This window comes from Scatophagus argus, chromosome 2 (assembly GCF_020382885.2).
Source record: "Scatophagus argus isolate fScaArg1 chromosome 2, fScaArg1.pri, whole genome shotgun sequence".
NCBI lineage: Eukaryota > Metazoa > Chordata > Actinopteri > Scatophagidae > Scatophagus > Scatophagus argus.
The window spans coordinates 13,366,486-13,392,677 of record NC_058494.1 but is presented as its reverse complement, the minus strand read 5'-3'; the positions used below and the strand labels follow the sequence as shown (position 1 = coordinate 13,392,677).

At 41.7% G+C, this 26,192-nt stretch overlaps 2 protein-coding genes across 5 annotated transcripts in view; both read left to right on the top strand.

The window, feature by feature from the left end:
- The window catches only part of rhbdl3 (rhomboid, veinlet-like 3 (Drosophila)), a 53,382-nt gene extending 34,870 nt beyond the window's left edge, over positions 1-18,512 (top strand). For all 3 annotated transcript variants that reach the window (XM_046410877.1, XM_046410860.1, XM_046410869.1), the window contains 6 exons: positions 1,034-1,258; positions 1,895-2,043; positions 6,823-6,935; positions 14,213-14,313; positions 14,919-14,979; positions 16,219-18,512. In XM_046410877.1, coding sequence (XP_046266833.1) covers positions 1,034-1,258; positions 1,895-2,043; positions 6,823-6,935; positions 14,213-14,313; positions 14,919-14,979; positions 16,219-16,490 — 921 coding nt within the window. In that variant the 3' untranslated portion in view covers positions 16,491-18,512. The remainder of the gene's footprint in view (positions 1-1,033; positions 1,259-1,894; positions 2,044-6,822; positions 6,936-14,212; positions 14,314-14,918; positions 14,980-16,218) is intronic.
- Positions 18,513-20,417: 1,905 nt separating this feature from the next.
- On the top strand, positions 20,418-26,053 carry znf207b (zinc finger protein 207, b). 2 transcript variants are annotated; one of them, XM_046410797.1, is made up of 11 exons: positions 20,418-20,591; positions 21,168-21,294; positions 21,465-21,603; positions 21,696-21,884; positions 22,244-22,319; positions 22,501-22,562; positions 22,947-23,086; positions 23,432-23,530; positions 24,266-24,523; positions 24,911-25,067; positions 25,266-26,053. In XM_046410797.1, exons 1-11 carry the CDS (start codon positions 20,551-20,553, stop codon positions 25,415-25,417), a joined length of 1,440 nt encoding a protein of 479 aa, XP_046266753.1. In that variant the 5' UTR covers positions 20,418-20,550; the 3' UTR covers positions 25,418-26,053. The 2 variants fall into 2 exon arrangements, with proteins under 2 accessions (XP_046266753.1, XP_046266762.1); XM_046410806.1 differs by lacking the exon at positions 23,432-23,530 and having other exon boundaries at positions 20,421-20,591.
- Positions 26,054-26,192: the final 139 nt, after the last annotated feature.

Sequence of the window (26,192 nt, the reverse complement as noted above, 5' to 3'; positions counted from 1 at the left end):
GTAATATGGTGTAGCACCATATATACACAGTATAGTTCAGCTATATGACAATACAGAATACTGCATGAATACAGTATAGTATGGGTACAGTATGGTCTAATATAGAAAAGTATACTATAACAAATGATTGATTATAAGTATAATATAACATAATACTGTATATCAAAATATATTGCAAAGTATGTGATCAGTATGTTTATATGATTATATACGGTATATTCTGATCAACCACAACATGAAATCAACAGACAGGTGAACTAAATAACTGTTTACAATGCAATGCTCTGCGGGGAAACCTTTGGTTCTGGCAGCCATGTGGATGTTTTTTGACCCACACCACCCACCTTAACATTGCAGACCTAATACAACCCCTCCTCCATGGCAACGTCTCTTCCCGTCAGCAGCGACCTCCCCCCAGCTGGACAATGTACCCCGTCACATTTGGAAAACAGCTCAGGAAAGTCTCAAGTACGACAACAAAGGCCTGCAGACGTCCCAGATCCCAGGCTGATCAAGAATTTGTGGGATGTACCCGAATAAGCTGAATGCACACTCACACCTCCCACCTGCAGGCCTAATGTGCGGGATCCAAATGTTCCAACATTGTGATGCTGGTGACCACAAAATCCCCCCAGAGGTCTTGTGTTTGTTCCCCTGACAGGTCAGAGCTGTTCTGGCAGCACAAGGGGGACCTACAAAACATTGTGCTTATATATCGATGTAGTACCTGTGCGCTCAGTCTCCACTGTATGTTGAGTATTTTGTGAATATACTTTACACAGTAAAGTATCCTGAAGTGTTCTTGTGTTAAATGAAACAACTAATTTGCAGGTAAACAGCCTGGTGGTTATTATTAAGAAAGAATTTTCAGACAGGTCTTTCACCCCTCTCTCTCCTTCTCTCTCTCTCTCTCTCTCTCTCTCTCTCTCCCCCCCCTTCCCCCCTCTGCCTCCCTCTGTCTATTCTTCCGTTTCCACCCTGCACCTCCCCTGTAATCCCCTTCATTACTTTCCTCCTTCCTCCTTTTTTCCAGATGAGTAACAAGCGCTCCAACAGCTTCCGGAGGGCCATTCTGCAGGGCAGCAGGCAGCTAAAAGGCTGCAGTCTGAGAGATGAGGTAGGCTTGGGGCTGTCCCAGCGGCTGGTCCGGCATGTTGCCTATGAGACGCTGCCCCGAGAGGTTGACCGCAAGTGGTACTTTGACAGCTACACCTACTGTCCCCCACCCTGGCTCATCCTGGCTATCACCATTGCTGAGGTAGATTATGTGGGAGCTTGAGACCAACATCGTCTATACCGTCGATTATTGCAGTCGCGCTTTAATAAGCAGTCGATTTGACCAGATGCAACACTATGCTGCCATGTTTTGATAAACAGACCTGTATACATGTACACACATGGAAGTAAATATTTGGACCAAGTACAGAAGATGGTCATGTAATTGTTTTTAAATATTCTAGTAAATGCAGGTTTCAGAATTTTTTTTCTTTAAAAAAGTGTTGCAGATATTTTGTGAGGAAGGAGAATCAACACTTTTGTCATACCTCAAGGATGTACTCAGTATGTTTTGGTGAGAAACATTCAGTGTGAGCATGACTGAGTTTGTTTACAAAAAACTCTGCAGGCTACCTTAAATAATTAATAATATAAGTAACAAAAAGTCTTGCAAGGCTTTGCAATATCATTGTCTGGGTTCAAAAAATCCAAATTACAATCATCTACTCTTAGAACGTTTTTGATTGCTTTTGTTTTTTGATTTTTGTAAATTGTTTTTATGTCCCACTTAATTTGATGATAGCTCTTAAAGATAGTTAGAAAATTCAAAGTGTGCCTTCAACATTCATGTAATTACTGTTACTCTTGAAGTCACTAATTTTGTTCTGCGCTCTCGCAGGTAGCCGTGTTCATGTACTACGGCTTCCAGCTGGACCGCTTGGTCCTGCAAGTGTCCAGCCCGTCCTTCCTTAAGAGCCCCTTACCTTACCACCCCCAGCTCCGCGCCCAGGCCTGGAGGTACCTCAGCTACATATTCATGCACACTGGGTGAGTTCACATTTTGCTGCTGGATTTGTAATTATATGCATTAGGCTACGCTGTAGTTCCTGGGGACACACACACATGCAGAAAATATCTTAATGACACATTTCTGCATGACCTGAACACCCCTTTTTTTTCATCAGCCTTGCGATCGGAGAAAGAACATATTGATAGATGCAAACTAGACGTGCTGCATATATGTGATGCCTTTGTGGTTTGAGTGTGTGGCATTTAAAGAAATCAGCGAGTCAGAGCTTGCTATGTAATGATTTAATTAATAACTGACACACACCAAATGAAAGCAATCAAATCCTTTTCAGTCATGATGGAAAAATGCGGAAAAGCAAAAGCAGATGGGAGCTGCTTATGAGTCTTTGGATGCAGTTCATGAATAGACTTCATGTGAAGTTACAAAAGAAATAACTAAGCAACACACAGTCACGTCGGATACCTAAACTAAGCTCCAAAACAAGCAGTTATTATTAGATTGTTGGCATAATGTGTATATGCTGCTGCTGCTGGGTGATGATTTGTCATGTGCTTTAAAAATTACAAATATTATTTTGACATATTTGGAAAAAAAATCCCACTTCTCCTCTCCTCTCTTCTGCCACGACAAGTACCACAGACATGTTTATTATCAGTTCAGGCTAGGTCATCCAGGTTTAATTACCCTTCTGGGTAAATGTAGTCTCAGGCAATAGTGAGAACTAATAAAATGGTAATTTAATTAGCAAAACCTGGAGGTGCCAGTGGGGAGGGAGACGGTTGGGGATGACAGTGTGTGGTTAAAAGATGAACTAGGAGGGATGGATGGAGGGATAACCAGGAGGGAGGTGGCATGTTTACAGTGCACTGATTGCACAGGAACATACTGAAATGATTTTGGTCTGTGGCTGTGGGAATGAATCTAATCTGACAGAAATGTTCAGTCCAGCAGTGTGTCTGATCTTATGTGGAAATTGTTTAGTTATTTGCATTGCTCTTCAAGTTTATAATGCCTCTCAGTTGGTCCTGTTAATGTTCTTATGTGTCTGACTCAAACTAGAATAGAATCAGTCAGGAGCGAAATCTCATTCACTGTGGTCATTGCTGCGTGTTCGAGCTGCATATACCACTCAGTATCTGCTGCATGTTTCAATACTCTGAGTTGAACCCACACACTGCAAAAAATAAAAAACATGACACACTGATTTGATGGTTAACCTTAATGAGTGCATTTCTTGGCCTTTTATTTCATTTAGTTTTGCAAATTTTACATATATTTGTTCAAAGGATATTTGTGATTAATTGCTGCAAACTGCAACTCTTTGAAATGTGAATGGGCGGTGGGCTGATCAAAAAAGACTCTAAATAATTCAGGCAGTATAAAAATATGATTGCTGCCTCATATCAGATTCTTTATGCACAGAAGAACATTGGCTGTTATGTGCCAGCTGGGGTAGCCACTTCAGTCCATTTGCTAGTGCTGAAACCAGGAAACCGTCAACCAAAGGCACATGTCTCACTGTCTCTGTGCTCTAAATCAAAGAAGGAGGTGAGCTTGTAGCTGCACACACGCTACAGCGTATGTCATTCATGCAATTGTGTAATTGCGTTAATATTTTCTGGGTTTTGGAGGCAAAGTTACCCAAAGTGTCCAGATAGACACCAAAAGTTACTAAAGCAAGGCAGGATTGACCTTTAACAAAAGTCAAGAACCTGAGTTAAAAGAGGGACACAGTGTGCACGCTGATCCACTGATCCAGCAGTGCAGACTGCACTCTGCTGTTTACCCGCTGCTTGTAATCATGTTCCTTTTGTGCCTGACAGATACCGCTGTTTCCGTGTTTCACTTTTGCCTGCACACACACACACGCACATTCTCTCACACATATATCTACAAACCATGTAATCCCATCAACAGCTCAGTAAGACTGATCCCTCCCAATTCTCAACACCAAGACAGAGTGTAAATATTGGCCCCAAAACATCCCTCAGCAGAGTGTTATGCAGACTTGCTCTTTTTTTTTCCTCCCTCTCTCTCACACAAAAGCTGCGTCTGTGGAAGCTGTGCGGATTAGCATTCTGCGAGATTAAAACATGACTCAAAACATTTTTCAGTGCAACAACGTTTCTTTCCAGTTGCATTTGTCCACCTCTCATTGTCATGAAGACTTTATCCTACGGTAGTAAAGGATACTGTTGCAGTGCAATCTGTACTTGCTGAATGTTGATACACTGGGTTTCTTTATTGAGATTTGTGCAACTTGTGTCACATTTCCTCTCTTCTCATAAATGCGTCATCAGTTTGATGAGGCTGTTTGTTTGCGGTCAGAGAATTGTGAAGAAAAATGAACTGAGCTCAGCTGTGGAGAACCAGTGTTTAAAAAAAAGGAGGAAAAAGATTAAACAGTGCTTTTGTTGAGCGTCCTGAAAGACCATGGTCATCTGGACACAATAGGACCTCTCATGGGTATCCACAGATCTGCCTTACAGTGCAGCCCATCCTTCACAGCCTCATTAGCAGTATAGAAATAGATAGCTGCTGTTATCTGGAGTGGAGTTGTCCTTCTGCATTTGGACAGGCCTCTCCCAACCAATCAATATCCCCCATTGTCTCTCTGATCACTGGGACAATCTTCTCTGTCCGCGTTGTGGTTGAGGTTTCTGGGCTGTTTCAGACTGAATAGATTATTGGCCTTGTCTTGTTTTTTTTTTTTCCTGTCAGTGTTGGGGGAATTGTGTGTGTGTGCGTGTGTGTGTGCTTGTTTGTTTTTGGGGAATGTTTGCATGACGGAATCCACCGACAGGACACACAGCACTCAACGATTTGTCCCTCTTTCTCTTGCTTTTGCTCTGCCGTCTCTATTTCGGCAAATGTGAAGCAGAGATGACAATATAATCGACAGAGACAGGAAAAGAGGGAAGTGATTGAAGTGAGAATGATGAAGATTTTGAAAGAGAAGGAGAGGGTGAGAGAGAGAGGAGAGGCCGGATTATGCTAGCTCGCTGTCCTTTTGGATTCTGCTGTGACATCCGAATGTGTCTGTGCTGCTGACTGAGGTTTGGCTGGAAGGACTCTCTAGCCGTGAAGGGCACAGCGAGTGTGTTTGTGTGTGCAAGCTATCCCTTGCTTATAGCTTATAGTGAGACACATGCTTCGAGCGAATTTGGTGCAGCACCTTTTATCTCTTTATTGTATGATGTGTGTGTGAGTGCTGTGTGTGTCTCTGTCTGTGTTCTTATATAATGTTTGAGTACACTGGAGTGTTGATGATTATATGTTGACGGCCATGACAGTATGGTTTGATGAAGGAGCAGATGTTCTGCACGTGTGTGTGTGTACGTTCATGAGCAAGCATAATAACATTGTCTTGGAGAAAACAGGGATGTGTTAATAAAAAACACACACTAGACTGAAAAATTAGGCTTCTTTTTTTTTAACCTGTGCCAGTCATCCAGATTATTCTTTTCTTTTTCAGTATAGTTTGAGATATCTTCATTTCCTCTTTGCAGAAGAAGCCATTTGCTGCAATTCACCTTTGCACAGCGTGGAAAACGACTTCTATAAAGCCAGAATTTTATGTTGTCACGGTTTCTGTTTTATCATTGTATGGTGCCACAGCTGAACGTGTTTCCTGTCAATCATTTGACACATCACTCCCAAGAGGAAATGGAAGCGTGTCGTTGTGACAGAGTTCATTATCACATCCATGTTTTCACATTTTGGAGCATTTTGTTGACACGGAAATAAGTTATTCTTGAGCTGCTTGTGATTGAAACTTTGCATAAAAATCTAAGTAAGTAAGTGAAAAAATGACTGGACAAATGTAAAATATTTGTAGCCAGATGTAAAAGGCATTTGGTGAACTGCGACTAAACAGCTTTGTAAGCAGTTTAGTTGGCATTTTTTGTGACCCACGTAGCTACGCGCGCGCACACACACACGCACACACACACACACACATATGAACCCGTTCTTTAAGCCTAAAAGGCCTAAAAAACAAACCTTATTGGAGAACTGTGCAGACTCACTCCCTGTCTCGATGTCTTAATTATGTTTCATTCATTTAATCCAGGAAAAATGTTAAATATTCAAATGAAAAGATTTGTGGCTTATGTGTTTGATTGATACTGGAAAAGGTCACCTTGGGCTTTCAGATCCTGTAAATTTTCACAAATTTTTGAACAATTAATAGGTTTAATGATTATAAGAAAATGATCAATAGATAGATAGATCAGTATTCAAAACAATTAGCCACAGTCCTACAGATTGTTCATGTTTAGAGATATCTCTGATATCTCCACCCTGATACAGATGTGGTGGTGGTGCACCACAGCACTGAGAAAAATGACATTTTTCAGTTTTCACAGTGACTATTTCTGTGAAAAAGCTGTCCCAGTGAAAACTGATTGCTGCACGTTCTGTGGATTATTCAGACAGGAGCTGAGACAGTGCTGCTCGACAGACCCATCGCCAATTCATTTTTCAAATGTCATCTTTCAGTATTTTGAGCACAATAACGAACGTACCATGTGTGGTTTTACTCTGTTGAAGTGCATTGTGTTGACTAGATTGAATTTTATTTGACTATATTCTTATCTGAGTATTATTAAAACCAACAACTAGCACCAAATTACCATAAATACAACTATTGCTTTGTGTATGATTCACTTTTTACAATATTATTACTTTTTTGTTATTGTGTCTCATTTTCTTGAGTCATATAGTTAAATATGGATTTAGCTGGACTCTGTCTGACCCTGTGTGTGTGTGTGTGTGTGTGTTTGTTTGTTTTACAGGATTGAACACCTGAGCCTGAACATGGCCATGCAGCTGCTGGTGGGAGTCCCTCTGGAAATGGTGCACGGCGCTCTGCGGATCGGACTGGTCTACGTGTGTGGCGTGCTGGCAGGTGGGCGTGTGTTCTCTTATTCTCTCTCTCTTTATCTCTCAACACACACACACACACACACTCATGCAACAATTGCAATCTCAGTTGTTCCCCACTCACTGCATACATTTCCCTCCGCACACACAAAAACGCATACATTTTCAACCCCACCGTTGTTCCATCTGCTTGTTGCGTGTTTTCCATGCATTCAGCAGCCTATCATGTTACAGCCAGTGTGTTGGTGGGTACTAGTCAATGAGAAAATTTAGTGTGTGTGTGTGGGATGCTAGGGACAGATGGTCTTGTGTTTCTGTCTTCTGACCAGACGTCGTGGGATGCAGGGGGTTGTCAGTGGCCTCATCAAAGCCCCCTAAATCCCCCTATGATCATGTACAATAGGGCCAAGCAGAGAGAGTCATCTCCAATGGAGCTCAGTCAGAACAACACACACACACACACACACACACACACACACACACACACATTCACACAGTAATAATGAAATAGGAAGAGTAAAGATGAAGAGTGAGAGGAGACAGAGGAGGGGAGATGAATTCCTCAGTGTTAATAAGTCTGAGAGGGTTTGGAGAGGTGTGCCCAGGATATGAGAGACCTAGTGATGGGAGGGGAGAGGAGGTGGGAGAAACTGAGCGAGCAGTAAATGAGAAAGAAAAAGCACACACTCATACAACAAAATGTCACTGCTCCTTTCCTCTTCCCTGTCAACCTGAGGTACTGACTCAATTTCAGTGTTCAGCCCTGTTCAGCTGAGACAGTATGTCTGTATCTCTGTAGGTGTGCATGTGTGTTTTTCTTTACTGAATCAGTACAGAATTAAGTCATCCTCTCCAACTGTTGGTTTCCCAAACCAAACATTTAAGGCTTTTTCTATTGTGACGTGATGTCTTGTGGGAGTGACTATGTGGTGTGTGTGTGTGTGTGTGTGTGTTACTGATAGCAGATAAAAGAAAATTGTGGAACATGAATTGCAGTCAGTGCAATTTTGTTTAATATTCATGAAAATTAGGTCTCTTTTCTCTCTCCATTTGTCTTTGTGTGTGTGTGTGTGTGTGTGTCTGGAGGGGTCACACCCTGGGGATACCAGCTGTGGTGGCCTGTAGCATTAACCTTGCAGTGAATGAGGAGGCAACGTGCCATAAATCCCACACACTTACATAGGCACACACACACACACACACACACACACACACACACACACACACACACACACACACATATGCGCATGTCCGTTTTTTAATTAGATATCGACCACCAGCAGGAGAGAGGAGGAGCATTGTGGTTGTGTTGGCTGTGATGTTTGGGTTTGTTGTGTCTGGATGGTTTTTGGCAGCAGAAGGACTGCAGACAAAGTCACGACTCTCAGAATATTTGACAATTAGCAACAAGTGGGTGGATGCGATATGCTTATTGTTGTGTATGTGGCATCTTTGTTAGCAGTTCTGCTTAGCCAAATGTGAGAGATCATTGATAAACGTGTTTTCTTTAGAAATCGAAATGAATACATGGATCTTTTTTTTATTAAATAGATAGATTTATGTTTTCAAGTCGGTCACTTGGCTGGAGACAGACAGAGAGGCTTTCATTGCTGTCTTTGTGAAGATCAGTTTTAACGATTTTAATTCAAGGTTAAGGTAAGAGTTAGAGAATTCGTTATGTCAGCGAGGGCCTGTATAGAAATGTGTACGCTAAGAGAAAATTCTCTTGTGGATTTAATGCCATTTCTAAAGTTTGTCTCAATCAGTCACAACGCAAACAATTTACTACACGATGAAGCTGCCAGATTGTGTGAAGAAACAAAACCACAGTGCACAGAGAGGGGCTCAGCTGGCACATCCAGGAGTCAGGCCAGAGTTCAGGGGTCAAGTAATGACTCAGAGAGAGGTCGATGACCTACTAGGGCCAACACAAACTCCAACACTTTAATGGAAACAATGGATTTAAACATTCAAGTACTCGCATGTGGCGTGTTACTACATTTATCAACAGCTGACATGCAGACACAATAAGACATGGCCTGCCTTCACCATCAGCAAAAGACGGGTGCAATAGCAGGAAAGAACAAGCGTACAAAAATAAACATAAAACAGACATGTAGACACAAGTCACATCGTCCCAGACTCGAGCCGTATGGGGTAGATTCAGTCAGCTCAATATGCAGCCACAGCTCTTGATTTGTTTCATTATGAGTTCTGATGTGCATTGTTATTACCCCTCATGTCCCCTGTTCTTTCTCTCCAGTTTGAGCCAAGAGCAGCCAAGATAAATGAGATGCCACTTTTGACTCTAAAAACTGCTGGCCTCCTGGGGCCCGCTGAGGAACCGTGAGAGACTGTGTCCTTGTCTGGGTGTGTGTTTGAGTGTCTTGTGTGCACACGCAAAATAAAATAACGTTATAAAACCCAGTTAATTACAGGGATGGAGGTCACCTGCCCAGATTTCCTAAACCAAAGGTGGATGTGTCTTGACCCAGGTGTGTGAGTGTGTCTTTGTGTGTGTTTGAGGAGGAAGGAAGTAATGTAGAGTGCTTTAAAAGGGTATAAGCCAGGGGATTGTTAATCTTTATAATAATCAAGCATTTGTAAATAAAATAATAATTTTATTATTGAAGGTGACTATTAGATTAAAAACTAATGCTTGATTTTAAATGTCTTAATTAATTAAAGATGTGCTGTTAATGTGAAATAAAGTTTTTCATTTGAAAATCAATTTGGAAATGTAAAAGCAAAAGAATTTTGATTTTGCATTAATTATCCCGATGTCTGAGAGGAAAACAGCGTGTAAGCTCATTGGAGTGTGTGTGGGTGTGTGTTTGTTTGTGTAATCACATAGCTTCTTAGATTACTCTGCAGTGTTTAATGACCTGGTGAGTCAGATGCTGTTATTACACCACCTCGCTGTGCTGCCATTATAGTTCACACACCTGAGAGGGCCACACATTAGGCAAAGAGGAAACTGCTATTTGGTGCTAAATGTCAGCTCCAGCTTCTTGAAAGGTCCTTTCATTTCACTTTTAGTCACATATTCCTTTGAAAATACAAGGTTTGAAGCCAGCATGCTGATTTGAAACTCGCTTGTGGTTACCCACGAGAACTGGGAATAATTTCAGTGCAGTTTTGAAGGTGTATCAAACACAAAGACATGATGCAGTGGTTTATGGATTTTACTGCTCCATAAAGAAATTGCTGAAGCTATTTCGTCTTTGTCTCGATGCTTGGGAGGTGAGCCACAAGAGAGACTACAAGCTCTTCTGTCTGCTGTGGGTAGTTGAGCATATTTGATTGGCCAACTTTGCCAAATCAGGCAAAAACTGTAATGCAATTAGTGTATCCTGAAATTACTTTTATCGTACATTGTTTATCTTTATTAAGACACATTCTGGGATGAAATATGCATTTTTGTGACGTTGCCCTGTTGATTTTTTTTTTTTTTTGAGATAATGAGGCCACTATAAGGACATGAGGATCAAGGGAATTCAGTATTTGTATGTTTGCATGGTGTATGTGTGTGTAATAGACTGTAGACTGTGTATTGTGTAATGCATATGTGTCCACATAAACTATATAGACAAAAGTATTGGAACACCTAACCATTACACCAACAGGGACCTTAATGACATTACATTCTAAATACTTAGACAGCTTTGCAGCTCTGACAGCTTCCACTCTTCTGGGAAGGCTTTCCACAAGGTTTTGTGTTTCTGATGGAATTTTTGCCCATTCATGCAGTAGAGCATTTGTGAGGTCAGACACTGATGCTGGATGAAAAGGCCTGGCTTGCACTCTCTGTCCCAGGTTATCCCCAAGGTGTTGGATGGGGTTAAGGTCAGGTTCTTCCACTAATCCAACCATGTCTTTATGGACTTTGCTTTGTGCACTGGGGCACAGTCACGCAGGAATAGAAAAGAACCTTCCCCAAACTGTTGCCACAAAGTTGTAAGCATAGCATTGTCCAAAATGTCTCAGTGTGCTGAAGCATGAAGATTTCCCCTCACTGGAAGTAAGGGGCCAAGTTCAACCCCTGGAAAACAGCCCCTTTCAGAATACTTTTGTCTGTATAGTGTGATTTCTTTACTTGTGTATGTGGACCGTTGCATGTTTCTGTGCGTGTCTTCTTTCACCTCATGCACATGCCCACTCCTATAAATATCACCATGATTCATGATTCTGTGGTTTATTCTGTCCTCCCTCCTGCTGATGATTTGATATCTGTGAACTCCACAGCCCTTTCTGTCTGTTGTTTTCTACTGCACTCTACTCTGCTTCCACTACACTGTGGGCCCATTTATCTTGTCCCTTTGAACAAATGCTGTATGTCATTGCTCCAGTACTATTGCACCAAGTGGAATTATTAATCAGTACAGAGTAATATTTCAAGTAAGATCCAGGTTTCCAGATTAGATTAAACACACTCGTGCACAACCAGCTGCACATAACCTTTTCAGCTACATTTAAAGCTGGAAATAACAAATCACTTTGCTGATTTAGATCATTTTGTTCAGTTCAGTTCACAGTAACTGAGCTGAACTGAACAATAGCTAAGTGCTTGCATCACACAGATTTTATTTCTGATTCCTTCTCTCTTCATTCCCGTAGTGTATTCTGTCTGTTTGTGGTTCAAACCGTAAATGCTGTGCAGTCTGTTATTTACGCCACACTTATCAGACTATGATTGTTTCAGTGACTTCAAAAGGCTTTTCATAAGAAAGTAGCATGCTGTGCTTTACAGCTGAGCAGACAACTGGTGAGAGGAGCTCTAAAATCCACTGCTTCAGTCAGTGATAACGGTAATTCACTGGTGAGTCAATTCAGTTTAAAGATGTGTTGTTGAAGATTTGCAGGTTCATGAACACCTCTACTAGTCCTACTTAGAATTTGGATTTTGTTATTCTGCCTTTATTGTTATAGCACAGTGAAATATTGGGTCCTTGTTTTAAAATCAGTAATAAAATGTGGAAGCTCACATTGCTGACTAAATTCTTCACCTTAAATACAAACAGAAAGACTCCATAGAAACAGAGAATAAATTGGAAGATCTGCAAAAGTTGTCCAGACTCTCACCAGTATGATTCATGGACACACCGCACACCATAAAATAACTTCTAAAATCTGTCTTAACCATCCACAATGGATGGATAATGAGACTAAAATTAACAACAAATGACAGTGAAAATTCTAATGTATAGTATGTATGCATGCAGAGAAAGACAGGGAGAAGGTGGGTGAAAATAGAGGGAAAGTTTATGACTATCCATCAACAGCTTTGTGTTCTCTCCTATGCAGTGTGGACAGTTGTATTTCATGTACTTAGCATCAATAATGTACACAGGTCAGTGCCATGGAGACAAGGGAAGGAAAAGATATGCGGAGAAATGAGATGTGGATGGAGTTTGTGCACAGTAGGGATAGAGAGAGAAAGAAAATGAGCAAAAATGAGAGAGAATGAAAGTTTGTGTTTGACTGATTTAATGGTCTCAGCATATCTTTGTCTCCTGTTCTCTTTTATCCTGTCTCTTGCACCCATTTGACAATGAGAACATGTTTCCTCTGGTGAATCTGTATCTGGACAACCCCATATCCAAACTTCTGAATGCATGAATAGAAACACAATAGAAATGCTTGATTGTATATTTTGTGCATGTGATGAATTGGTACCAAGTTGCTAAAGAGCAACTCCCTGTTTGTGGAGGCTAATTTGTATGAATACATTTGTTTTCACATTAAAATCGCACTGTGTGCTGGTACTGTATGAGCAAGCCTCACTTCATGAGGTCTATTTATGATGCACCCACGGTAAATAGCGAGTAGCAAAGCAGCCTTTATGCCATTCAAAATAGTCTTTCAATGCACAAATAGTCACAGTGTGTACAAAACCAGTTTAAATTAGCCTGTTAGTCACAGTGTCTGTCAGTATGATCCTCTAAAGGAAACATTCAATTTTCCTCCTGAATAGTGGAAGCTCAGAGTCAAAGCTATAACAAGACTCATTTCAAATACACACCATCATTTAGAATTGTATTATATATAAATCTAGAAAATTTGCACAACATGTATTTATCCATTTATCCCCAAAATGGCCAACTGCCAGACCAAAGAAATCTAATCCAGTTGAGCAAACACCACAAGGCCCATGAAGTAAATGTAACTGTAACTGAAACTTTCGATAATGTCACACGATTTTCACTGGGGGGGCAGTTAGGGGGTCAGGTGCCTTGCTCAAAGGCACTGGTCGAGGGAATCAAACTGGTTACACAGCCACAAGCCACTTCTCCAACCTGAAGGCCACGGCTGCCTTGTAACTGTTGTAACTAGGCAACCGTGGCTGTTCTGAAACTTTCATTAATGTCACATGATTTTCATTGGTAAATGAAGTTTGACCAGTTGGCAAGGATGATAGATTTCACTTAATGCAGCTGTAAATCGCCACTGTGCACTACCTGCTCATCACCACACAGTAGACAGACAGAATTAACCTCCCAGCTTGTGAACATTTAGCAGTTAAAGAGCCAAGTATGTTCATCAGGAGTTGGTGGAGAGGATGGACACTGGACTTTAGGTGAACACATGTGTGACTCCAAATGGATGACAATGCTCCTCTATATGTGTTAAAAGAAAGCTGTTTGCATCTGCCAGGGCAGCCGTGGCCTAGAGGTTGGAGAAGCGGCTTGTGAGCGGAGGGTCACTGGTTCGCCTTTGAGCAAGGCACTTAACCCCCAGTTTGCTCCCCAGGTGCCTGACAATGGCAGCCCATTGTTCCTGTGTGTGTGTTCACTGCATGTAATTTGCTGGGTGTTGCATGTGTGTTCAACCAAGGATGAGTTAAATGCAGAGGAGAAGTTCAGTGTGTGCAAATATATATACTGCCAATAAAATTTGATTCTTCTCTGCAGCTTGCTTGTGCTGACTCTTAGATGGTCAAAAAAGGTTGTTTGCCATGTTGTCTTAAAAGATGAGATTTGAAAGTAATTCTTAACCTTCAGTATGTTAGAATTCAAATATACACTTATGGGGTGTTTCCTCCCATTTCCCTTCACAACCTTATTATTATATTGCAAGTTCATGATTTCAGTTTTTGTTTATGTTTTGAAAGAAACAATAAACCAAAAGACAAAAGTTGAATCCTATTGTATATTTCTGTCCTAGCAAAAGTTCAATGCCATTGCTTAAAGGTGAAACATCCACCTTCCTGGGTATCTTGTTGCTTTTCCCTTGGTTCAGATAAGACAAGAACACCCTCAGTTGTTTATTCACCAAAATCAATTTCCTTTATCATCACTGCAGGGTCACTGGCGGTGTCTGTCACCGATATGACAGCTCCGGTGGTCGGGTCCTCTGGTGGAGTGTACGCTCTGGTCTCAGCACATTTGGCCAATGTAGTAATGGTAGGTTTTTGTATGTGTGTGTGTGTGCGCGTGTGTGTGTGGATGATTATCACATCACTCAGTTGTCACATCTTCAAAGCAGCCTGGTCTGGGGCCCAGCAGGTGCTGCTCTATCTACAGATGCCATACATTCCTTCCCATCAGAAAGTGTGTGCACACAGTTACATGACTTCACTCTAAACGCCCCATCCGGTGGCTCATCACAGACACATTAGGCAGAAGGCACTCAGGTGAGCCTCTGTTATGTGTAATAGAGTACTCATTATATACCCTGCCAGATCATCCACAACATTCTTGGGGTCACTGTGGAGGAGTTTGCCCTCCTCCCCACAAGCTGAAATCATATTATCTCACACAACAAGAACAGATTGCAGGTCAGAGTGTCTCTGGGGATTTTCAAAACTGAACTGAGACAGAGGGCAAGGTCTCATGTCATTTCATGTCAGCTTGTGTATGTATGTGTGTGTCTGAAGAGGACTTGACCTTCTAGCACAGTTTGTTCTGTCTTTATGATCAGAAGTTTAAAATGTCCTTATGAATTCTCCATCCTCTCCTCTCTCTCTCTCTCTCTCTCTCTCTCTCTCTCTCTCTCTATCTCTCTGTAGAACTGGTCTGGAATGAAGTGTCAGTTTAAGTTATTTCGGATGGCCATGGCTCTGGTTTGCAGTAAGTCTGAATAAAGTTGCCTCTTTCACCTCATCTTAAGGAGAGTTGTGCTTCATTAATCTGTTTGTGATACTATTCCATCAGCAGAATTTTATCTCACAACAAAGGTCTCTTGTTAGAGACATGTGATTTTGCTCCAAAGGTAACAATATAAAACTTTTTGACAGTGCAGCTTCAGCACATTTCTAACTGTGAAGACCCTATTAATCTTTTATGTGACACCAGCAAATCGCTTTGCCAGCCAGCGTGGGATTCCGGCAAACGCAGGACTGACCAGCGGCACAAAAAAAGGGGAAAAATTTAAAGGGATTTCCCAAAAAAACTGGCAACAAAAAAGTAATCTGGTGGTGGGTCAGAAAGTTTAGTGTTTATCTGCTGTGGAGAAGAATATCAGTACTGCTCTTTCTGGGATGTTTCCTTTGTCTGTCCTTTGCCTCCAAGTTTACAGATCAGAACAAAAAGGAAGTTCTCTTTGGCACAATGTCAAATAAACTGTTGGAACAAGTGGTGGGTTGCTCACTTACACTGCAATGAGATACTGAAGAAAATACTGTAAGGTCTAGTGGGACTCTCCCCAGTTTTGTTTTATTTTAGATCATTTAGTTGGCTATTGGGTCAGTCTTCTAGTGCGTCCTAACCAGAGGATGTGTTTGATCTTGGCCCATATTGATAAGTAGAGCTGTGGCTTTGAGCCAGGAATTCCAGATCTTCAAATAATAGAAAGTTGAAGAACATAAACATTTATGACTTATCACCTCAGACTGTCTTGGAATAAAAGATAGCTTAGATAGTTACTTTCTAAACAGTAATCAGGTGCCCAGATGAACATTCTTCTTGTTCATGCTAAACATTACGGGATCCCTTTGTAATGCTCTTCCAATATCAGTGATGGGGCATGAAAAAAAATCAGTTAAAATGAATCTACGGCAGCTTGAGTTAACCAAATCAACTGAGTCGCTTGTTTACAATTTTTTTTTTAGTACCGATTCCTTTGTGTTTCCTCCACCTCAGCTCACCTTGGAAACGCTGATGGAATTTTGTGCTGCCTATCTTGTAAATGCTTCTTTGTTGCCCAGTATTGTTCTTGGTAACCGAAGAACAGCTCTAATTATTCAGAGGAGAGGAGAGACTTACAGAGACTTACAGAGGAGATTGTTTTATTACATTTTGATTTGTACAGTAGCCTTTAAGTACGTACTGCCACATTGTTATTGTGTTTTTCTCTCTGTCTTCTTACAGTGAGTGTTGAGTTCGGTCGGGCGGTGTGGCTGCGGTTCTATCCTCCAGCCTTCCCTCCGTGCCCCAATCCCAGCTTTGTAGCTCACCTGGGAGGCGTGGTGGTCGGTCTGACACTGGGTGTGGTGGTCCTGCAAAACTATGAGCAGCGACTCCAGGAGCAGTCTCTGTTTTGGATTTTCTTCTGTGTCTACACCTTGTTTGTGCTCTGTGCTGTCTTTTGGAACATCTTTGCCTACAGCTTGCTCGACGTGCGACTGCCCCCACCACCGTGACTCGCTCATTAGAGGCAGACAAGACAATGCATCCACCTAATTCCTCCATTGTTAGATGTCTGACCGCCTGGCTGGATGAATCACCTCAGCCCTCGTGGGGTAATCAGTGTTTTCTGGCAGCCACCCTGTCCCTACATCCAGCGCTCCGAAGCACCTGACGTACAGCAGCCCTTGTTGTCTCTGCCATCATACCTTTCTCAGCTCACCTGCTACCTTTTCAGGTTAAGCCTTGTCATTGTTCTTGTCTACCACGCAAGCTCACCTCCACTTTTTCTTTGTCTACATTTCTGTTGGACGTTTATTTCAAGTACATCAGCCGGATGGACATTAGCTGAGAACACTGTTTTGACAAATGAGAGAAGCCTCGGATGTATAACACAACAGGAACAGGAGGAGTCCTGTCCACATGGCTTAACCTTCTCTGCCTCTTCTCCTCAATCCAGCGGTGCCTTCTCATGGAGACGTCAGCATAATGAAAGTATTTCTGCACAGTTCCCTCTTGTGTTGATTGACAGCAGTGGAACCCAGTGGTACAAACCGTTTTCAGTCAGAGAAGTTCCTGAAAATCCTGTAATCAAACGGCACCCTCATAATCAGTAGGTCATATAAAAAGTTAGGCTTAACTGGTGTTCTTGTCATCATTACAAGCAGCTCATACTCACGAGAGGTTAAGATTAAGTGGACAGTAGGATAAGGAGTGCGCATGGAGAGTATGATACAGCCACCTTCAGCAGGTACCGGTACTATGAATTTACCTTTGAAAGGAAGTGTTCTACTATTCAGTGTTGCCTTCAACAGCTGGCATTTCCCCAGAGTAGGATTAATTTGTGTTCAGCTCTATTTGAACCTCAAACTTGAGTCTTTGGCTTTTTTGTGTGCAACAATTGTACCATTGTGTCTACAGAAGAAAAAAAGGAGCAGAAGTGCCATTCAGACTTTAAGCTTTCAAAAATGATGCCAAAATATTGCTACAAGCGCCAGGGGAAGAGTATGTCCCCCTGGCAAGAATTGCTTTCGTGTGAAAAGAATTAATCAAATCTTGTCTGTGAGGACTTGGTCGAATGTAACAGGCAATTTTCATGAGCTCTAAAGAAAGCTTTGGGACGACTTAGAAATGCAGTCAAACTCATGTAATTTTATTGTCCCCTCCGGGCCTTCACAAGGATTTTTGCATTGGTTTAAAATTCGAAGAAATGACAAAAGTTTGTTTATTTGTTGACAGACTAAGGAAAGTGAGATTAGGCTAATGAAAACATTTACTGATGGGGATAGTTAGGTCATTCTACTGTTTTTCTCTCATTACCAAATGTAGGAGAGCACACATGCCTGACCTCGACTGCATCCTGGCTGGGGTCGTTTCAGTCTCACGTCAGGAGACAGTGGGGGAAATAAGTAAATCAATTCTCTCTCATTAGTTCTTGTCACAACTGAAATTGTTAATTGATTGAGCTGGGATAGAAAACGACCCCAGCCCTGAGCTGTAAGTCTCAAACTGTACTGTACTTTAACCTCATGTTACAGCGGTAACTGCTTCGCACAGATATTATTGTAATGTAATTATAAACAGATTAATATTTTAACATACATTTGCTGTTGATTTTTTTTTTTTTTTACTTGGTGATATTGGTACATTGTGTAAATTGTTTGGTCGGTCTGCGTTGTGATATGTTAGCTATATCCTGTATGTATTCTATTTAAGAATTGGTTAAAGATGGTCTGGGATTGTATATAATAAGGGCTATGACACAAAATGAGTGAGGGGCAAATCGCAGATACTATTTTAACATTGTGCATATTTTGTAGATTTGATATGTACATACTGGATTACATTAAACAGTTTTATACAGAAACAACATATGATTTCTTCGGATTTTTGCACTTACTTTTTACTTACTTATGTTTATCAGCATTTCATTAATGTTCCTATTCATCTTTGCATTGGTGTATCTGACTGTCCTATACAGACAGTTGTGCCTTTTATGTGATTTTTCTGTTTAGCAAGTACAGGATAGAGGAAAACTAGAGTGTGGTGGTCATTTTTTGTCAGTGTGAGTGGACACAAATGCATGTGTCTGTGTATGTGAAGGAAGGTTTTCAAGCATTTAAGTCCAATCACTATCACCTTAGCTAAGGTCACACATACTACATACGAGGTTTGTTCCAGATCCAAGTTTTGAGGCACAGGTACTGCAAACGATGCAAAGACAAGTGCTCAAACCAAGCAGGTCTGCAGCCTTGCAATCGGAGTCACTTCAAATTCTTAATCCAAAGCAGACGTCAACGTGATCAATGAAATGTGCAAGTATACGAGAGTCTGCCATATTTCATTCAGAGAAGGGACCCTTTAAGCTGTCACTGAAGGTCCTCTCTGTCTAGCCGTCACAACCATGCGGACAGTAGCATTTTGAAGGCATACAATGAAAAATTCATTAGGCGGCCAAGGAAAGCCACCTCACTTGTGTTCCTCCTTCATAAATCTGTAGCTTCAGAGGTAATCATTCACCTTGATGAGAAAAAGAAAACAAGTGAAACTGCATGGAAGGAAAATCAGTCTGGATGCATTTGTTGTGTCTCTGCAGTTATGCTGCCTGCTGAAAGCAGAACTTTTGGCCTTTTTTAATATGCATTTCACATCTTTTTAGGTACATGCAAGTAGCGGAACTTAGGTTGACAGTTTATACACTGATGAATAATTACTACCAGTGTTTCAAGCTGGATGATGGTGTGACAGTTGCATTATTGGCATAGTCCATTTTATGTACATCAGACTATGCTTTGGCTAATACATTGATCTCTAGTATTTAAATTGCCAACTATGACACTATGTGACTAAAAGTATGTGGACACCAGCATGTTAAACCTATGTGTGCACGTCTCATTCTGAAGCAATGTGTAGTCTTTGTTCTGCGTGGATATGCTCCAAATCAGCTGCATTGGTGAGGTTGTCACAATTTGTCCAAGAAATACTGATGCACCCGTGTTTGATTAATAAATAAATAAATAAAACAGCAAAATTGCCCACTTGAGTGGCCTTATGATTTATGAAACATGAGAAAGAATGCATGAAGAACGCACAACTGGTGCCCCACTGCATGCAGCTTGTGCACTTTTTATTTTGTTTGCCACTGCTCAAAGGTGTTGGATGGGGCTGAGGTCAGTGCAGACCAGACAAGTTCTTCCACACGTTGGACATTTTGCTGAAAAGGAGAGGACATTGCCCAAACTGTTGTCATAAAGCTGGAAGCAATTGTCTTAAATAGTAGTGCTTTGACAATTATAATGGATCCATCAATCCGTGTTACCATGTGTCATTTTGCACAAAATGCAGAGCCTTTCAAAAATCACAGCTGGATACCAAACGTCGCCTCCGTAACGCCAAACCAGGAGACTGAGTTTGTATATCAGAGGCGTCGTCGCCATCAAGTGGACACTGACGACATAACAAGTTTCAGTCGTGTATGCTGGGATACTGAATGCAGCCTCAAGTCCAGAATAATTGCAACTAGTGTAGCAATTATTAGCGCTGCTCCAATCACACATTTTTGCTAGTTTTTGCTATTTATGCTTGTAATCATTGTGCTCATCTCTTTTTCCCTTTTATGTTATGTATCCTTGTTATGTATCCTGTATTTGTAGTGAAGGAGTATCATAACCTCCAGGCATGTCAAACTGGTCCACAGGAGGGCCGGTGTGGCTGCAGGTTTTTGTGCCAACCAACCAAGAGCACACCGCTTGACCAATCAACTGTCTGAAGACGGAGATCAGTTGATTAAATGAGTCAAGTCTGGTGTGCTGCTACTTGGTTGGAAAGAAAACCTGCAGCCACACCGGCCCTCCTGTGGACCAGTTTGACTGTGCAACCTCCATTCTCGAAGCCGAGGGACGTTTCTGTGACGTGACGTCTAAATTCTGTTCACGCGAGACTCCTAATTCTATTACAACTTCCTCCAGCTAAGCGCCATTTTCGGCGTTGTCACGGGTCTAGCAGTATGCTGTTATCAAACAGATAATAAGATTCGTGTTTTGCGTTGTAAGACCTGTTTTTCAGTATTCCTTCAGCATGGGACGAAAAAAGAAGAAGCAAATGAAGCCATGGTGCTGGTATCCTTTGGACTGGATAACAAAATACCATCGTAGAAAGGCTACAGGCTACACGTTAGCTTGACAAAAGGAAGGCCTAAGCTAGCCTCGCCTTGGGTTTATCGATTTGTAACTTAGGCTACATTTAGTTTACCAATTGGGTAATTTTAGGCTAAGCGGTCGCTTTTAAGATCGCTTATGCCCAACCTATATTTAATGTTTGTGAAACGATAAGCGTCGACTACATTGCAGCAGTAGATTGCGTTGACTTCACGGGATTGCTAAGAGGAAACAAACCAACGTTAACGTTACATCCGCCCGATGTTAGGTAATGGTAGCTAAGCTGCTAGCTCCGCATTGATGATTCGGTTTAATGTTCAGTTATGAGTCAAGCAGCGAGGCTTTAGTCGAGTTGATTCGAAATGGGAGTGGAGACTACGCCATACAGGACAGGGTTGCTTCTTTAGCAGTAAGAACAATGTTTTAGAGGTGTACATTTGGTTATCGGAATTGGCGAAATTGGATGTTGCGCAGTGTGTTTGTGGTGTTTTGCTCACGTTTCCTGTTTCAAACATGACCCTTAACGGTTTCCTCAAGGTATTGTAATCGAGACTTCGATGATGAAAAGATCCTCATTCAGCATCAGAAGGCAAAGCATTTTAAATGCCATATTTGTCACAAAAAGTTGTACACTGGTCCAGGCCTGGCTATCCATTGCATGCAGGTGGGTTGCTTATACTTTATTATTTATCTTACTTCAATTTCTGAGTTTAGGTGTATTTGGTTTCATAGTTTTGGCTCAAAAAGTGCCACTAATTGTCCTCATGAAGATGGAAAGGAATGTGATTTTCTTCTAGTGACAGTATGCACTGGCTCACTTTGCATGCGTTTCAGGTACACAAAGAAACAATTGACAGTGTACCAAATGCAATTCCTGGAAGAACGGACATCGAGCTGGAGATCTATGGTATGGAGGGGATTCCAGAGAAAGACATGCAGGAAAGAAGAAGAACATTAGAACAGAAATCACAAGGTTTGTATGCTGACACATACTTTTTTGCCACCTTGATACTCTGTATAATAAAGCTCAGATAACATAAGGAAAACATTTTGTTATTGTTTCAGAGAGTCAGAAGAAAAAGTCAAACAATCAGGATGACTCTGACGAGGATGACGAGGATGATGACGAAGCAGGACCATCAGCACAGCAGTCAGCTGGTGTCCAGCCCCAGACAGGCTACACTGCTCCAATGGCCCAACTTGGGATGCCTCCTGTGGCTGGTGCACCTGGGATGCACCCTGGGGGATATCAAGGCAAGGACCTGTAAAAGACAGAAGTTGGGAATTTGAGCATTTAATAATAATATTGTTGTTTGACCCATTTAGGCTTAATTAGCCTGTTTACAGCATGTTATTTTCCTTTTCTTCAGTTGTATTTTGCTCTTTTATGTGAAGCGTTGCCACAGTTAGACCTGCAAGCTAATATAAAATCTAGCAAAACTGACTTCAAGAAACTGTCTGAATACAGCAGGAAAAGTTTGAGTGAGTTTGACATTATTGCACATGTACTCTTTTTGTTGTTTGTGTGTTCGTTTGCCAAGGTGTGTAAGAGTCTGTTTGGAGTCGCGTTGAGTTGTTGGTAACAGAGCATGTCCTCTTGCTCATTGTTGCAGGAATGCCTCCGATGATGCCGGGTGTTCCTCCCATGATGCATGGCATGCCCCCTGCCATGCATGGAATGCCACCAGGGTAAGAGCTCATGCATTGACTGTGCTGAATGATGCCATCTTAGAGTCTATGTTAAGTTTGCATCTTTGTTCATTCAATCATATGCCAATACAGCAACTTAATTGTTACTGTTGGCGTATATGTGACATTCGCCGTTTTACCGTATTTAACTTTATCTCATTGGTTCCATTGTCTTCTGCAGCATGATGCCTATGGGTGGAATGATGCCTCCCATGTTGCCAGGGATGCCCGGTATACCCCCTGGTGAGTTGTGATTGTATTAAAGTTACGGGAGACATTCATTCAAAAATCCATTCCACCTCTAAGTTGACTGTGTAATAGTTTGTTAGTGAACCAACAAGCCGACACCACTAAGAGCTTGTACATAACTTTTTTTGCCCATGTAGCTCAGACAACCCCGTTGTGTTGAGTCTTTGATCATAATCAAAGCTTGATGAGCTTCTGACTGCTTACATTTAGTATGTAACATGATTTTGTGAGTAATTTCTGACATCAGATTGACACATAATGAAGGACTAGTCTTGAGAAAGTCAGGGTCTTTGATATTCTTGCTCATTCTGTGCACTCTGCTTGCTAATGTAATGCAGCATAGATATGGTTATTGAACCTGTGTGGCTGATTGTTTAGGAATGCCCCCTCACATGGCTCCAAGGCCAGGGATGCCCCACATGGCCCCGGCCCCCGCAGCAGGGGCGATACCCAGTCGCCCGGCAGCACCAGTGGCCCAGCCTGCCGTCACCAAACCACTGTTCCCCAGTGCAGCACAGGTGGGGGCCAGGCAAACACCCCACACACACACACACACACACACACACACACACACGTTTCAGAGAGTATGTTGAACTTTTTAACAACTTCTTACAAACACAGCACGGAAGGATATCGGTTACATATTTAATTTTAACACTTCTGATTTCTGTTGTTCCGTTTCCTCATTCTCTATAATCATTTGTTCCTCTTTTTCTGGCTATCTGACTATCTCACTCTCATTTTGTTTTTTTAAATTCACTGTCATTATTAAGTACTATATTTAATTCTCATAACTGAATTTGAATAGATTATGTGGACATTTTACATGCCAATGCTGTGATCTCCTTTCCACCATGCTGCAGATGGGCTCTGGTGTTCATAGCAGCACAACAGCCGTTTCCTCTCCACCTGCAGACCTTCAGTCTGTCTCCTCCCAGCCTCCCTTTCCTAACACGCCACAAGTATGCTCACAGACAGGATTTTGACTTGGACTGTGGCAGCTGCATGCTTATTTATTAACCCTGCCTGTAAATTCTGAAGTTGTAACCGACGCTGATTACTAACAGTATTTGCCTTGTAAGCCTATTTGTGCATCAAAACAAGCACGGTGGCCATGATGTTGGTGTAGGTTATTTATTCCTGACAATAACTGACATACTTTGTTGTCTGTGAGCTTTATTACTGCGCATGTGCTTTAATTAACACAGAATGAGCAGATTTCCATGCATCTTATTTTGCATAATCCACCACTCCTAACCAATGTGCATTCCTCACGCTTTGAAATGACTGAAAGTCTTTTTTTCCGCAGTCTGAATTCTAACTAGTCTGCTGATTAGTTCTAATAATTACAGTTGTACATACAAATGATTTAACTAATTTCAAACAAAATGTGCATGCAAACCCTGCACATGTAAAGAGCATTTTAAAATTTGGGTCCTCAAATTAACAACACTTCACGTCATTGAATTCTATTTTCTACCTATTAAGTGAAATCTTATTACAAACTAAATATTTTGCTACAGAAACAAATGTTGGTTTATATTTTGCAAAGTAATCACATAATGATTGTCACAAAGGTATATCCCTTGACTCTTTGGTGTCTTAAAAAAGTTGTTTTTATTTTGGTAAGGTAAGAAAGCACCAGTTTGGATATTTTTTAAATGCCAGTCAGTTACCCTGATTGTTTCTTTGCACAGGCCCAGCAGAGCACTTCAGGAGCTGCCGCTTCAAACTCCCACAGTACAGCCGCCTCCTCCGACCCTCCCAAAGCAACATTCCCTGCCTACACCCAGTCCTCTGTCTCTTCTTCCTCTTCCTCTTCTACTTCTTCTTCTTCTAATCCCTCTAGCAGCACTGTGGCCAAACCCCCAGCCACAGTGACCAATAAGCCTGCCACCCTCACCACCACGAGTGCAACTAGTAAGTTGATCCACCCTGATGAGGATATCTCACTGGTAAGTTGCTTGAGCTTTCTATTTAAACCTTTTCACAGTAAGTAATGACTGATACATATAATAGTGCATTCATATAGATAAATGGCTTTGTGTGATATTTGACCCTCAGCCTGGTTCAGAATATCAGTATCACAAAATTAGATAATTCAGTGCCAGATGGAAGTTTTAGATTATATATATACATCCTTACTCTTACTTAGTTTCTCTTTTATGGCTATGTTGAATAATAATTCTGAACTTGAATATCCTCAGTGTGAAATCAGGGCTCGCCAACATTGGTACCCAATTCCTCACCAATTTTTGTGAGTGTTAATCTTGGTACTGTGAGGGGCATAGCAGTGTTTCTTTAGCCTGAGAGTTTGCTTTGTTTGTTGTCCCTGTCAACAGGAGGAAATGAAGGCCCAGTTGCCCCGTTACCAGCGCCTCATACCGAGGCCGGGTCAGGCCCATGCGGCTGCTCCCCCAGTGGCGGCTGTGGGCAGCATAATGCCCCCACAGCAAGGCATGCCACCACAGCAGCCTGGCATGAGGCATCCCATGCATGGTAAGACTTGTTAGCATACCCGTCAGATGTTCTTTATTGAGTATGTGAATTATATTTCTTATCACTTTCATGTTAAGTTGAACCATAACATTGAATTAATTTGTGTAAGCTTAAGTCTGTGTGTTCAATCCATTAACATTGCAGCATCAACATATTCTTTCTTCGTATTCATTTGCTTTCCCTGTGTTCTCTCTTCAGGTCAGTATGGCGCTCCTCCACAGGGCATGCCAGGCTACATGCCTGGAGGGATGCCTCCATATGGGCAGGGTCCTCCTATGGTGCCTCCTTACCAGGGAGGCCCTCCCATGGGCATGAGGCCACCCGCCATGTCTCCGGCTGGACGCTACTGAAGCAGCAAAGCAGCCACCACATTAGGTTTGAGGTTAACACCTTTCTCTCATCCTTGTGCTTTTACAAACCTAGCTGCAAGCAGAGAGCAGTCAGACGAGTGGTGGTGAAGACCAACTTTATTTGTTAGAACATGTGGACATTTCATGCAGCATCTGTTTTGGAACACAGCCAAACACCACATAAGTTCCTGAAAGCTATTTTGTTGTTATTTGATTACATGTGAGGATATTTTTCCCCCTTAGGTTTCACTCAGGTTAATAGAAGTGAAGTGTGTTAAAATGATTCGTATTTCTTTTGAAGCTGCTGGAGTTACATGAACGTACCAACCCCTTACAAAGGCAAGTTTCTCTTGTAAACGTTTGTTTAATTTTATTTTGATTTTGTCGGTAGATTAATTGAGGCCCTCACAGCATGCTCAGGTGCTGTTGGACTTGCGTCCCCAACCTTGGTTGGTGAGGGTCTCAGTGATGAAAATGATTCCAACTAAGTAGTGCTACGAGTTCATGACTCATCAGTCTCTAGCTTTATTCTTATTTCAGGTTTGTTTTTAATATCTCCTGGTCACAAGGGTACCTGTATTCATCCTTTGTAATGTTTTATGGATTTGTTGTAATAAAATTCATCTTGAAATCCAATGCTGGTTTGTCCTGACGTACGTGGAGGTGAGTCATGAAGGTTTGTACTAGTTGTGTTTTTAGGCATCTTATGGCTCTACAGGATTTCACCAGGTATTTAAAAACCAAGTTTGCCATCATCTTTTTTTTTTTTGAGTCC

What these genes read in the sequence shown, in the direction of transcription:
- znf207b (XM_046410797.1), top strand. Translation starts at nt 20,551, where the DNA reads ATGGGACGAAAAAAGAAGAAGCAAATGAAGCCATGGTGCTG. An exon ending in GATGCCCGGTATACCCCCTG is followed by an intron (nt 22,563 to 22,946) that starts GTGAGTTGTGAT and finishes CTGATTGTTTAG; the next exon opens with GAATGCCCCCTCACATGGCT. An exon ending in CATGAGGCATCCCATGCATG is followed by an intron (nt 25,068 to 25,265) that starts GTAAGACTTGTT and finishes TTCTCTCTTCAG; the next exon opens with GTCAGTATGGCGCTCCTCCA.